Source organism: Coregonus lavaretus, assembly GCF_964263955.1.
Source record: "Coregonus lavaretus genome assembly, chromosome: 6".
NCBI lineage: Eukaryota > Metazoa > Chordata > Actinopteri > Salmoniformes > Salmonidae > Coregonus > Coregonus lavaretus.
The window spans coordinates 52,560,117-52,575,573 of record NC_139993.1 but is presented as its reverse complement, the minus strand read 5'-3'; the positions used below and the strand labels follow the sequence as shown (position 1 = coordinate 52,575,573).

The 15,457-nt window shown below is 43.3% G+C and overlaps 1 protein-coding gene across 1 annotated transcript; it reads left to right on the top strand.

The window, feature by feature from the left end:
• Positions 1 to 570: 570 nt before the first annotated feature.
• On the top strand, positions 571 to 14,582 carry b4galt6 (UDP-Gal:betaGlcNAc beta 1,4- galactosyltransferase, polypeptide 6). Its single transcript, XM_084163796.1, has 9 exons — positions 571 to 1,154; positions 3,905 to 4,021; positions 4,356 to 4,469; positions 5,295 to 5,419; positions 6,415 to 6,531; positions 6,788 to 6,975; positions 7,805 to 7,927; positions 8,030 to 8,131; positions 13,229 to 14,582. The coding sequence occupies exons 1-9, from the start codon at positions 1,040 to 1,042 to the stop codon at positions 13,374 to 13,376; spliced, it is 1,149 nt and encodes a 382-aa protein (XP_084019922.1). The 5' UTR covers positions 571 to 1,039; the 3' UTR covers positions 13,377 to 14,582.
• Positions 14,583 to 15,457: the final 875 nt, after the last annotated feature.

Sequence of the window (15,457 nt, the reverse complement as noted above, 5' to 3'; positions counted from 1 at the left end):
CGGGGACTTGCTTCCATTCAGCCACAAGAGCATTAGTGATGTCTGGCACTGATGTTGGGCGATTAGGCCAATCAGAATTCAGGACTCAAACCACCCAGTTTATAATAATTTTTCCAAACCATATGACCTGATTAGAAAAACTCTGGTTCCATCATAGCCCATATAAAACCGTTTTACAGTTGATTTATTACTATGTCATACCCTCCAACTAGGGTCCGGAGTTTTACCTGGTTAGGTTAGCCCAGTGGTTCTCAAACCTCTCCTCAAGGACCCCAGACGTTTCACAATTTTAATATCTCAAAATGTTGACTTACTTATCTGAAATTTCGAAGTAGTATCTCGAAATTTTGACATAGTATCTCGAAATTTGAGATAGTATTTTGACATAGTATCTCAACATTTTGAGATAGTATCTACGTTTTAAAAAATCGTGGGGGGAATGGGCTTCCATCATCAATGTTTATCTGGTGCAATCAGAATCTCCCGATATCCCTGCTAAACCGCTCACTGGTATTGGATTCCATGCACGATTTGGTGAAGTAGCTTGCCAAGTGTGAGTGTTTTGGAAACATAGTCGAGACTTGTGTATGGTGGGAGGAGGCAGCGGTGCAGACCCGCTTCCACCCGATGGTCATTTTTTAAATCTTCGTCGCCAGGCGAGAAATACATGTCTAAACATGGATCAGTATAGCGAGTATTCTTAAGAAATGTGCCAGTATTAGCTATTTGTCTACCCAAATCAGTAGATAATGGTTTCACTATGCCCGATGGACGGTGTTCTTTGAAGCTTGGCAGTGCCTGATGCAGGCCTTTTTTTTTTCGATCTGGACATTTCTTGACAGGGGAAAACCAGGATTGGGGAGCCTGAGTAGCTAGCCTAGTATTACCCTTTTCGCTGCATCACCGACTCAAATGATGCGGGTTGTGTCGTTGCATTGATTTTGGATGACCATATCATCTACTTTTAGCATATCAGTTTATGGTCATCTTTTATTCAAACAGTATCTTTTATGGGATTAGCGGCTAATCAGAAACAAATATGGTGAATTGGAGGCGGCTGCTGCGGGTATCGAACCGCTCCTTTTTGGCCTTCATTTTTTTCTTCTCCATGTCTACGACTTGCCTCTACTTCATATATGTTGCTCCTGGAATAGGTGAGTTCATTAGCTAGCTAAACATGATCAACTAATGTTATCTTATAGCTAACTACCCAACCTTGGCATCATCAGGGATGCTTTCCTGCCAACTAGCTGGCTAACGTTACTAATTAGCTTGCTGCTAGCTAGGTGGCTACCTAGTTAGCTAGCTGGCTGGCTAGCTTGCTAACGTTATTCTAATTAGAGTTCATTCATTGTGACTGTGTGGGAAATTGGACAAGCTAGCTATCCGTTTACAACGTATTAGGATTAGTTAGTGAACCGGTACCTTATCTTATCGATCTAGTTACCTAGTCATCTGGATGATTGCGCCGTTATATGTTGCTACAGTACTACCACACACAGCTTGTGGATATGTGCAAAACTGCTACAGTAGATAGCTAAATGTATATTTTTTATTTGAAATATTTTTTATTACTGATGTGAAACATAAGGGGCATATACGCTCATTGGCGACAATCTTTTATAAACATCTGTCATGGTGTTGGGCCATGCCATGGTGGGAATATGGGGTTGTTCCCATTCACAAACCATTGACAGAGCCAGCCGGTAGAGCCACATGACCAACCCTCCTAGCTAGCTGGTTTAGTAGCTAGGGTACATCTAAAATGATAGGTCTATATTTATTTCACATGACTAGAGAGTGAGCAAGGTAACCTAGAATAGGACCCATGTCTATACCATCAGCCAATGCTTACTAAGATGGCAATAGACCAGCTGTTTCCAAGTAGGCTTACACTTGTCTTGAAAGTTATTTTGGAACCATTTGTTTTTCTTTGATCAGCAAATTCGTGGTCCCAGGGGCAAAATCCCTATAGCGTATCAGTAGCTAAAATTACTTGGGCCTTTGTTTGCTTTTGTTTACACCTAGTTAACCAGCTGTTAAGCCTAAGTCCATAGTCACACACTGTAACTAGGAATGATACAGTGAGTGTTATGACTACTGCTAGGCCATAAGGATCACATTATGGACATAGTGCTGATTATAATAACTACTGTTCTGCAGCACTGTTTTGACCAGGACAACACAGACAGCCAGGAGACACTAACCTGGTCCCAGACTTGTTCGTGCTGTTAAAGTAACTGTCCAGTGAAAATCTCACTTAAAAGTTAATATTCTGTTAACTCATACCCAAATAATGTTTTCACTCATCCTATACTCATATTTGTGGCCAAAGCATAAATTGGAGAAAAAACACTTTAAAAAACCCTCCTCAAACTTGTACCTCAAAGACTATTAAAGAAAAAAAAATGAAAAGCTTGCTATTTCCTCATAGAGAATGTCATACTCCTGAGGAGGATGAGCTGGCCAATCAGCGGTGTACTTGCATGAATATTTTTAACTACTGGTATACGCCCACACCATTCTGTTGTTGGGGAACACACACACCATTCCAACACAGAAAAGCTGTTTTTTTACATACTTAATTACCTTTTTTTGGTAGGACAACTATTTCCCTAATATTTTAAGTAATTATAGGTCATATTTCATAGAAATCCTGAAACACTACATAAATGTTTAGCATGGCAATGACCATAGGAGTTGGCAAGACTGCACAGAGTGTAATGGGCTCGTAGTGCTTGACCTGTCCTCTCGCCCCTCCTCTCCCTCTCTGGTCCAAGATAGTTTGGCTGCTTCTGATAAGACTCTTATCGCCTCTGAGCACTCTCCTTTTTAACAAAGTGGGTACACTCATGTATACACACGAAAATGCTTGCACGCTGTACACATACACAGGGTACGCATGCTCACGCACACACTGCAGACCGATAGGGAGGCATACTTCTGGAATCCATTATTCAACAACACTGTTATTGTTTGCCGTGGCAGGCTGGCATCCTTATAATGATCAAAGAACTGAACTGCCACACAGGATCAACTTAGTCCTCTGTAATGGGTGATAAAGCAAATCATGCAGAGGGTGTGCTTGAATGCGGGGCTGGGAGTGTGTGGTGTCTCTGTGTGTGAGTTTGTGGCGATGTAGAGACCGTGTGTGTGTTTGTAATTGATGAAATGCGTGAGTGTGTAAACTGATGAGTTGTGTGTGTGCATCCTGGCAGTTTTGCTGCAGTAGTGAATAGTGGTAAATGCTAAATGATTCAGAGCCCTAGCTGCCTCTGCTCTGGGCTGGCCCTTCTATCTGTCCGTAGTCGACCGTGGGACTGAGATTGCGCCCCAGATGGCACCCTAGTCCCTATATAGTGCACTACTTTTGACCGGAGCCCATAGTATAGTGCACACTATAGGGTGCTATTTAGGACGCAGAGTGAGATGGTGATTTCCTCTTATCTTGCCCGCTGGCCCGTGCGTCTCATCACTAGCTGCTGCTGGGAGTTAAACCGTGGCATTGGGCTGGTGACAGCGAAGGTTGTTCCTGTATGGCCAAGAGACTGAGGGAGAGAAAGCTTTAACGCTGATGAAATGAGAAGTCCGCTAATTTACTGTCACTGCACTTAGGAGTCACTAGACTGGTACGTGAAGGGGGTGTAATTGAACCAGTCAAACAGACTTCTGATTTCACTCTCCTCGCTTCCTCTTTCTCTCCCTCTCTCTCTCTTCCTCCCTGGACCTTTATTCCCCCTCCACCTCATCGTCCTCCATCTCTCTACCATCCTATCTCTCTCTCTCTCTCTCTCTCTCGCTCTATGTCCCTGCACCTGTATTCCCCTTCTCTCTCCCCGTCTCCCTCTTCTTACCTCCTACCTCCATCTCTCTCTCCACCCTCTTCCCTCTCTCCCTCTCTCAGCCAACACCTACTTCTTCATGGTGCAGGCCCAGGGTATCATGTTGAGGGATAACGTGAGGACCATTGGCCAGATGATCAGACTCTACACCAATAAGAACAGTACCCTCAACGGCACAGGTGAGTTGGATTGGAGACCCCCGTCCCACCGACCCGTCTGGCCAACCTCAAGTATTAGGAGGGTAGTAGGCTAGACAGTGCTTCAACCAACATGGGACAGTGGGCAGCCAAAAAATCACAAGAATAGCCCTCGCTCACAATCTAAAGGGAGTGAGAGTTGCTGCTATTTTCCTTCTGAAGTTCTTGTGATTTTTGGCTGCACTTTGTCTCATGTTGGTTGAACCGCTGTCTACTCCCCTCCACTACCTATTAATCAGCATGATCCCTCTCTTAGCTACCTAAAAGGGGGAAGATGGAAAAGTCAAAAGAAAAATATTGTTGTTTGTTTCTGTAGATTACCCAGATGGCAGTAACTCCAGTGAATATATGGTTCAGCCAACCACATACCTCCCTGAGAACTTCACATATGCCCAGAACCTCCCCTGCCCAGAACGCTTACCTTCTATGAGTAAGTAACCAGAACACTAACCTTCAAACCATCAGTTTGCCAACTGAGAGAGTATCTTACTGAGATCAGGTGATGATATTATGGAACAACTCTCATGAGATAAGCTACTCTTTGGTGTATCTTTGTGCCTCCTCTCTCTTTCTCTCTCTCTCTCTCGTCTTTGTCACACTGCCGATCCATCTCTAGACAGTGTGGCTTATCACACTGGTTAGATCTAGATGGATGCTTTGGCTACAGTTAAATGTATTGCATTACCCATAATCCCCTCTGTGCTATCAGTGAAATCTGAAGACATATTGGAGGAGTGTTCTATGGTGCGCGTGCACACATACACTGAGTGTACAAAACATTAGGAACACCTGCTCTTTCCATGACAGACTGACCAGGTGAATCCAGGTCAAAGCTATGATCCCTTATTGATGTGACTTGTTAAATCCACTTAATCCACTGTTCTGAGTGCAAAAGCGGGTGCAACTCAATATCCTAATGTTTTGTATACTCAGTGTGTATCCACACACACCCCTCTGTCTGTCTAGTGCTTCGGCCTCAATTTTCTTTATTAGTTCAATTAGACTTTAATCACATTTGGTTTGCAATGACAGGCCTGGGTCTATTCCAGCTTTAGTCCTACCACTGTGTTTATGTCAATGCGTGATGTGTGTCTTTTTTTCTGCCCACATGGTTTGAAAACCTGTGATTACTGACAGTATGACAATCTATAGTTAAATGTGGTGCCTTCTCTGTAGGCTGTCCTTCCCCATAGCTGTGTATAGTAGTGATGATGTTTATGTTTGTTAAACAGGTGTGTGTGTTGTGTATTCTCAGAGGGTCCTATAGATGTGAATATGACTGAGATCCCTATGGAGGAGATTGATCTGAAGTTCTCTAAGTATCTGGATGTTCAGTTCGGTGGCCACTGGAAACCCAAGGACTGCAAACCACGCTGGAAGGTATGACTGTGGACATGTATGACAGTGTGTGTGTCAGTGTGTGCATTTCAGTTATTTTACTACTTTTGTTCTTATCTCTGTTATAGATAAAGACATTGAACTGTAGCCATATTTGTATACACCTGTCTTTATTTTGTTCTATTAGACGCATATCTTCTGATTCCTCTGTATTAGAAACACATGAGCTTATACATGTTGTGGTTGTGTCTGACTGTCCTGGTCTGCCTGTCCTGCTCTGACTGTCCTGCTCTGTCTGTCCTGCTCTGCCTGTCCTGCTCTGACTGTCCTGCTCTGTCTGTCCTGCTCTGACTGTCCTGCTCTGCCTGTCCTGCTCTGACTGTCCTGCTCTGTCTGTCCTGCTCTGCCTGTCCTGCTCTGTCTGTCCTGCTCTGTCTGTCCTGCTCTGACTGTCCTGCTCTGTCTGTCCTGCTCTGCCTGTCCTGCTCTGACTGTCCTGCTCTGTCTGTCCTGCTCTGACTGTCCTGCTCTGCCTGTCCTGCTCTGCCTGTCCTGCTCTGCCTGTCCTGCTCTGTCTGTCCTGCTCTGCCTGTCCTGCTCTGCCTGTCCTGCTCTGACTGTCCTGCTCTGTCTGTCCTGCTCTGCCTGTCCTGCTCTGCCTGTCCTGCTCTGTCTGTCCTGCTCTGCCTGTCCTGCTCTGTCTGTCCTGCTCTGACTGTCCTGCTCTGTCTGTCCACTCCTCTGTCCTGCTCTGACTGTCCTGCTCTGCCTGTCCTGCTCTGACTGTCCTGCTCTGCCTGTCCTGCTCTGACTGTCCTGCTCTGTCTGTCCACTCCTCTGTCCTGCTCTGACTGTCCTGCTCTGACTGTCCTGCTCTGACTGTCCTGCTCTGACTGCCCTGCTCTGTCTGTCCTGCTCTGTCTGTCCTGCTCTGTCTGTCCTGCTCTGACTGCCCTGCTCTGACTGCCCTGCTCTGCCTGTCCTGCTCTGTCTGTCCTGCTCTGACTGTCCACTCCTCTGTCCTGCTCCCTGTGTAGGTAGCCATCCTGATCCCGTTCCGTAACCGCCACGAGCACCTTCCCATCCTGTTCCAGCACCTCACCCCCATGCTGCAGAGACAGAGACTGCAGTTTGCATACTACGTCATCGAGCAGGTAACACCACTTTCTGTTTGTCTGTAAACAAGATCTGTTGTTACTGCCTACATTTATTCTCAGTCATCCTATTCACATTTTACATTTTAGTCATTTAGCAGACGCTCTTATCCAGAGCGACTTACAGTTAGTGAGTGCATACTATTCGGTCTCTTTGTTTTGTCAACTCTGCCACCCACTGGTGAGAAATATAGAATCTATGATGTAGACTGAGCTGTGTTGTTTATGTGTCTTACCCCCTCTCTCTCTCCTACAGTCTGGGATGCAGCCCTTCAACAGAGCCATGTTGTTTAACGTGGGTTTCCTGGAGGCCATGAAGGATCTGGACTGGGACTGTCTGGTGTTCCACGACGTCGACCACATCCCAGAGAACGACCGTAACTACTACGGCTGTGGTCAGATGCCTCGCCACTTCGCAGCCAAACTGGACAAGTACATGTACCTGTAAGTCACTGAACACGCCAAAGGCACGGAAGTCAACACGCCAAGGGCACACAGCAAGTCACAAGTGACCTTGTCATGACCTGACTAGTTGGTGTGTCAACAAGTAAATGCTGCAGGCACATCTTCCAAGAAACACTTAGAAAAGCACTTCAGTACACTGCCTCCTCTCTCAAGGGGAAAATAGGACCTCTGACCTTGTTTAGTGACTGAAGATGAGATATGGAGAGTTGATGCTCTCCCATAACCCGGGAGACATGTACTGAAGAGTCTCTCTTTGTTGTTGATTATTTATGTTCATTATTGTTTATATATTTTACATGTTGCTTTTCTTTCTTTACAGACTTATTTCTACAACAAAAGGAAATAATGAATGTGCGCATGATTTTCTCTGAGTTTCTTGTTCAATGTGAGAATGATTTGGGAATAAACAGCTTCAGTTAAACAGACTGTAAAACACAGGCTTGAAGGCTAATCATGTTGTCATGAAGTCTTAATTTCTGAACAGATTTTCCGCTCTGGTTATGTGTGTGTCTGTTCTAAATTTGATGGCTGTATTGTACATTGTCTGAAAACATAATTGTGTGTGTCTATATGTGTGTTGTAACACAGCCAGACTTGTTCTTTGTTGCTTGATGCTTACCTGTGATACTGACTGGTAAGGGTTCTCTCTTTAATTTTTCCTTTCTGTCGTTTCGTTCAAAACTCACTCTCTCCCCAGGCAGAGGTAGGCTATGTATTTGTCTGTCTGTCCCCTGTCTGTGTTGATGTGTGATGCGTGTTACAGGTGTGTATGTGTAACGGTGTCTGTGTCTGTGTGTGTTTTGCACAGACTACCCTACAGTGAGTTCTTCGGGGGCGTGAGTGGACTCACAGTGGAGCAGTTCCGCAAGATCAACGGCTTTCCCAATGCATTCTGGGGCTGGGGAGGAGAGGACGATGACCTCTGGAACAGGTCAGTGAGTTTGTCAGTTGACTGTGTGTTTGAGAGAGACAGACATGTATTATCTGATTGGGTAACTTAGTGAAAGGCTTTATTTGTCCCTCTCTCTCCCAGAGTGCACTATGCTGGTCTGAACGTCACGAGGCCGGAGGGAGAGATGGGTAAATACAAGTCCATCCCACACCACCACCGAGGAGAAGTGCAGTTCCTCGGCAGGTCAGTAACACACACGCATTAGCAGTGCATCGCCGGTGGCGTCACCATGTCAAAGAATGTTTACCTAACATTACCTTAAACAGCACATTAGCTTCGCTCTTTCAATACACCTTTGCTCCAGTGCTTTAGGAAATTATACCTAGAACATTATCTAGCTGTTAAGGGTTACTTATCTCCTTATAGGGTTCATTGTTACCCGCTACTTGAATGCAGCTGCTACCTCATCTATTACTCCCCAATTGAGCAGGTTGTCCAGCGCCCTCTGAAGGCAGGGGATGTCACTGCATTTAAATGTAGTTTTATTTGTGTTAATTTTACATTGCATCTATTCATCTTAACAATAAATGTAATGTTATTGTACTCATGGAACATTCAACTGTGCAAAATATTTCGGACTTTCTTACTATCACAATTCTGTAGTCCTGCTAGCCTTGGTGTACACAGAGCTATGATCAGTAGAATAAGGGTTGCTTTCCTTCCAGGGCTTGTGTCAGTGTAGGTGTTTGCTCTGCCAGCATTGAGTTATTTAACCCCCCGTTCATTGGCCAAGTCCCTTTTGCCCTGTTGACAGTCATATGTCTCTTTACTCAAGTCAACCAGGTCTCATCCTCATATAGCCCCCAGAGTAACTCTGTCCAAGAGCACTGAGGGCTATGAAGGCAACCCCTCAGCATGGTATAGGGTTCAAATACAGAGAGGGACAGAGTTTAGTTTATTAGGATCCCCATTAGCTGTTACACATGCAGCAGCTACTCCCTGTTCCTGGGGTTCAGAGGAGGAGAGTGGGAAGGAGAGAGTTTCCCTCTTGGGGTTAGGGTTTTCCTTCTGCAACTAGAGCACAAGCTGCAAAAATGTATAAAAACCTGTTTTTGATTTGTAGTTATGTGTAGATTGATGAGGAAAATGTTTTATTTAATCCATTTAAAAATAAGTCTAACGTAACAAAATGTGGAAAAAGTCAAGGGGTCTGAATGCTTTCCGAATGCACTGTATGTGTAACTGATAGATGCACACACTACATGTTAATGTTTTAAAATGTATGTAAATTGTAAAGTATTTTGTCTGTAATGTCTTTTTCGTTATATTTCGGACCACAGTAAGACTAGCTGTCGCCATTGGCGTCGGCTAATCGGGATCCTAATAAGTCAAATCAAATGTTAAAGCTAACTAAGGATCCGCTTAATGTCATTAGCATTAATGCTAACTAAGGATCCCCCTGGTGTCATTATGCTAATGTTAACTAAGGATCCCTGTGGTGGTGTGTGTGTATAATTGATTCGGTGTCAATACTAAGTGCTATTGTAGGTTGGTGTAAATTATTCAACCATTATGTTGAATATAATAATAAACTACATTATCAATCAGACGCCAATATTATGTGAATAAATGCAACTGGCTGTGCGTCTCTGAAGGAATCTAGTCAAGGTAGCGAGCCTTACATCACCTCTCAGAATGACTATAATGAACATGTGTTTAACTTGCCCGTTAAATGAAAATGGTTGGGAACCACTGGTGTAAATAACTACCAATAGACCTACTAAATTATAAGCGTATAGTCAATCAAATAATTACTCCGTAAAACGAGGAATGCATTTATTCAATTCAACTAATATAATTTATTAGTCACAAAATAATGAACACTCAAACAATTACAGTGTACATGAAATACATGATACATTACAGACTACTCAGAGTTAATGACTATCACCAATAAGCTAAGACTTACAGTGCCTTCAGAAAGTATTGAAACCCCTTGACTTTTTCCAAATGTTGTTGTGTTACAGTCTGAATTTAAAATGGATAAAATTGGATTATTTTGTTTTGTTTTGTTGTCACTGGCCTAAACGCAACATCCCATAATGTCAAAGTGGAATTACGTTTTTAGAAATGTTTGCAAATAAATGAAAAGCTGAAATGTCTTGAGTCAATAAGTATTCAACCCCTTTGTTATGGCAAGCCTAAATAAGTTCAGGAGTAAAGATTTGCTTAACAAGTCGCATAATAAGTTGCATGGACTCTCTGTGTGCAATAATAGTGTTTAAGATGATTTTTGAATGACTATCTCATCTCTGTACCCCACACATACAATTATCTGTAAGGTCCCTCAGTCGAGCAGTGAATTTCAAACACAGATTAATCCACAAAGACCAGGGAGGTTTTCCAATGCCTCGCAAATAAGGCCACCTATTGGTAGATGGGTAAAAAAAAAAAAAGCAGACATTGAATATCCCTTTGAGCATCGTGAAGTTCTTAATTACACTTTGGATGGTGTATCAATACACCCAGTCACTACAAAGATACAGGCGTCCTTCCTAACTCTGTTGCCAGAGAGGGAACCGCTCAGGGATTTCACCATGAGGCCAATGGTGACTTTAAAACAGTTAGAGTTTAATGGCTGTGATGGGAGAGAACTGAGGATGCATCAACAACATTGTAGTTACTCCACAATACTAACCTAATTGACAGAGTGTAAAGAAAGAAACTTGTACAGAACAAAAATATTCCAAAACATCCATCCTGTTTGCAACAAGGCACCAAAGTAATACTGCAAAAAATGTGGCAAAGCAATTCACTTTTTGTCCTGAATACAAAGTGTTATGTTTGGGACAAATCCAACACTACACATTACTGAGTACCGCGCTCCATATTTTCAAGCATAGGGGTGGCTACATCATGTTATGGGTATGCTTGTAATCGTTAAGGACTGGGGAGCTTTTCAGGATAATAAGAAATGGATTGGAGCTAAGCACAAGCAAAATCTTAGAGGAAAACCTGGTTCAGTCTGCTTTCCCCCAGACACTGGGAGATGAATGTACCTTTCAGCAGGACAATAACCTAAAACACAAGGCCAAATCTACACTGGAATTGCTTACCAAGAAGACAGTGAATGTTCCTGAGTGGCGGAGTTACAGTTTTGACTTAAATCTGCTTGAAAATCTATGGCAAGACCTATCTAGTGTCGTGGAAATTCTAATCAATAATGAGGAGAGAAAGTCAATCATCAATCAGGATATTACTTTATTCAAAATGTATTAATACGGTAGTAAGTGAGGCTGGTCAACATACAGACAATACAAATATATTTTATAGCAAAGGTACACCCTCAGTCTACATGACAAACGGCAGATGTGTGGAATGAGTCAAAAGGTTAGGATTTGTATGAAAGAAATGAATAATTCACAGCAGACAGTGTCTGCTATGAAGACTGTTCTCTCACTACACTAACCTCCTGAGTGGCGCAGTGGTCTAAGGCACTGCATCGCAGTGCTAACTGTGCCACTAGAGATCCTGGTTCGAATCCAGGCTCTGTCGCAGCCGGCCGCGACCGGGAGACTCATGGGCGGCGCACAATTGGCCCAGCGTCGTCCAGGGTAGGGGAGGGAATGGCCGGCAGGGATGTAGCTCAGTTGATAGAGCATGGCGTTTGCAACGCCAGGGTTGTGGGTTCGATTCCCACGGGGGACCAGTATAATAAAAAAAATAGACAAAAAAAATAATAAATAATAATAATAATAACAATAAAAAATACAAAAAAGAAAAAATTAATAAAGTAAGTCGCTCTGGATAAGAGCGTCTGCTAAATGACTAAAATGTAAATGTAAAATGTTCTCATTGTATGGAAATCAGGGTTTGGCCCCCAAGACAAGGTTCTTATCAACATTCACCCCACATTCAGGCTCAGTCAGGCCAGAGACATCTCCCTCTCACACACCACTAATCATAGAATGGAATGTGGCTGATGGTTTTATCACCTAGATATCCCTAAATCAATTGCCAGGCCAAGCTTCAGAGGCTCATATCTCGAGTAAAACGCATGTCCTTGACCACACGCCTAGACTAGCTGCAGGTAGCTGGAGTAGAAACCATCCCTTTACAAAAACACAGCATTAGTAGAACAGTATATAATTATTAATATTAAACAAATTAGGTAATATAATAATAATAATATACCATTTAGCAGACGCTTTTATCCAAAGCGACTTACAGTCATGCGTGCATACATTTTTGTGTATGGGTGGTCCCGGGGATCGAACCCACTACCTTGGCGTTACAAGCGCCGTGCTCTACCAGCTGAGCTACAGAGGACCACGTCCTTCCTAACTTACATTTACATTTTAGTCATTTAGCAGACGCTCTTATCCAGAGCGACTTACACTTAGTGAATACATATCTTCTTTTTTTTTATATACTGGCCCCCCGTGGGAATCGAACCCACAACCCTGGCGTTGCAAACGCCATGCTCTATCAACTGAGCTACATCCCTGCCGGCCATTCCCTCCCCTACCCTGGATGACGCTGGGCCAATTGTGCGCCGCCCATGAGTCTCCCGGTCGGCTGCGACAGAGCCTGGATTCGAACCAGGATCTCTAGTGGCACAGTTAGCACTGCGATGCAGTGCCTTAGACCACTGCGCCACTCAGGAGTACTAACTCTGTTGCATGTTACATGTTAGTTATTTTGAACTATCTGCCGTCCGACGAACAAAATAAGTTTCCCTGTAAAAACAAATCCATAGCACTTACAGTACAATAAAATGTATCAAAATTCGGAGCTCTTTTATTAACTCTTGAAACAATCCAAACATGACAACTGAATTCACACAGTAACAGTAATTTCCTCAACATTTTTCAGCAGTCTTCACACCAACGTGTCTATGCTCCCAGGGTTCTGTGGGAACATCTCGTCCCAGAGATTACCACAGATAAGGTGTGTTTGACCCCTGTGATCGCCCACAAATGGTCTGCCATCCAAACAGTGTCATAAATCGTGATTGAGTCATCACGCTGGGCCTCAGCGCCAAGTATATCACCTTCTCTCATGTTTCCACTACACTAACTAGGCCAATCCTCTTCCTCTCCTCTCACTGTGACTCCAGGTATAAATCCTACAGTAACTGCTAGCTTCATCTCCTCTCCTCCCTGTGTCTGCACCTGAAATGGCACCCTATTCCTTACACAGTGAACTACTTTTGATCAGGGCCCCTAGGGAATATGTATTTATATCTAGGGAATAGGGTGCCATTTCGAACTGTGACTGTCGGTATAAATGTTAACTGCTACATAATCGTCCTCCACCCCCTCTTTCCTCTCTCTCCAGGTACAAGCTACTGAGGTATTCCAAAGAGAGGCAGAACCTGGATGGACTGAACAACCTCAATTACATCCCTGAGATCTCCTTGAGCTCTCTGTACAAGAACATCACCGTGGACCTGCACCCTGACCTGGCCCCCATCACAGACTACTGAACTCTGACCCCCACGGCCCCTACCCCATCCCTGACCCCTTCACACCCCCTCACACTCCAACTGGGACCCCAAAGCAGGGCAGAGGGGGGCTGGGGGTGTGGTGGGAGACACACCATGTAACGCTGCCAAGAAACCTTAGAAAATGTCTAACTAAAATATGAAACCGGAAGGGGCATAGGGTCTGTTTAATTGAACAATTGATTGTGCGTGTGTTCTGTGAGGATTGTGTATGTTGAGATTTTGTGTGTGTGTGTCTGTCTCTGCATGTCAATGTGTCCATGCTGGCTTTAGCTACTAAGCTACTTAACATCAACACGTCATAATTCAGTATGAGGAAGGAGGGCCAGTGTTTGTTTTCACATCGGATGTTTACTGCAAAGCCTTAAAGTGTCAGGCTCAGCCTTAGAACCACGGCTCTCTGGTTGCCTCCCAAACCACACCCTATTCCCTATATAGTGCCCAGGGTCCTTAGGGCTCTGGTCAAAAGTAGTGCACTATATAGGGAAAAGGGTGCCATTTGGGACTTTGCCTTTATCTCACAGATCAGCACAGTTTTCACTTCTAACGTCTCAGTACCATCACCTTACAAGCCAACAGACATTTTGTGTCTTCACTTTATATAATTTTTACACATTGTTCATTTTTTAAAAAGATGAAACATATTCCTTGAAGTGGAGAGGAGCTAAGTGAAGGTGACTTATTTGTGTTTTGTGATGTACATTTTCTGATATGGTCAGAAAATAATTTTTTATTAATTTTTGCTTTTTTTTTACGGACGTTTTAAAGCACTCGATCATGTTTCTGTGTGTCACATGAGTGTTTTGCTGTTCCTTTGCTGCACTGCCGACACGCATGATGCACAGAACACGTATGTAAATACTTGACTCTTAAAGCTCGAGCATAGAACACGTATGTAAATATTCAGCCTTTTAAACGCTCAGAGCCTGTTACTTATTATTCCAGTGGATTTGAATTTTGTTTTGGCAGCTACCTTCCTGAGGACTTACCTGGTTCTTCCATTTAAATGGGAAGATGTTCTAACAATCGATGGACATTTGGCTTAAAAAAGAAAAGAAAAAACATATCCAAATCTCTTAGGTTGACTTTCTTTTGCATGCCTTAATTTATTTTATTACCAGATGTTTTTTTTCTTTAAGCATAATTTATTTTGTATCATTTCGAGATGTCTATATATTTTCCCCAGTTTAGCCTTTTGTGCTGTTTTTCTTTTTCTCGAGGTGCACTGTGTGAAAAGACTAACTGACGTTATGGAGTGTGCTCCTGTACAGGAAGACGGGTCAGAGGACTGTAGTAGCTCTGGTCCAGGGTGTTACGTCAGGCTTGCTGAGCCTTCAACAGCAAGCCACCCATAAACACCCTGGACCAGAGCTTAGGACTGAAGCTGCTAAAGCTGGATGTCATTCTTCCTCTGGTATGTGTAGTCTGTTATTATGGAGGAGTTTATACAGTGCGGACAGCGTGTTTGGTACAGGATTATGTTTCAGACGTGTGTGTGGCTCATGTGTTAGGTAACTGGACCATGTGTTTGAGCGTACATTAGGTGTCATAATGAGTGTGAGCTTGCAGGTTGGGCTTGTTGGTGTGTGTGTGTGTCTGAACCAATTATTTATATATATATATATATATATATACACTAGATGACTGACAGCAGGCGCTATTTTGAAGCCACCGTGCCTCCATCTTGGCACTCCCCCTACATTGCAAAAAAAATGTTGGGAAGTTATAGAAAGGCATTTATTAATGTCTACATTCATTTTTGCCATGTTTATTCTATTAGACACTTAATGCATACTTTTAAATTATGTGAGCTAAACACACAAATAAATGTTTCTCCTTAAAGTATAATTTTTGGAATGTTATAATGCTACTGCCCTCACTACAACAACAAAATTATTCAATACATGTAATTTTGTCCTTGAAACATTTAATTGAAATACTGTAGCATTTCATTCATTCCTATGGAGGACTGCTTCTTCTGGGGAGTGCCAATATGGCTGACCGGTGGCTTCAAAGACTTACTGGCCAATAGCATTTGCAATCCAGGGTTTGGTCTGAACTGT

Excerpts from the sequence above, each read along its gene's own strand:
- b4galt6 (XM_084163796.1), top strand. The coding sequence starts at position 1,040 with ATGGTGAATTGGAGGCGGCTGCTGCGGGTATCGAACCGCTCCTTTTTG. Across the intron at positions 1,155-3,904 it reads ATATGTTGCTCCTGGAATAG|CCAACACCTACTTCTTCATG; the intron begins GTGAGTTCATTA and ends TCCCTCTCTCAG. Across the intron at positions 8,132-13,228 it reads GAAGTGCAGTTCCTCGGCAG|GTACAAGCTACTGAGGTATT; the intron begins GTCAGTAACACA and ends CTCTCTCTCCAG.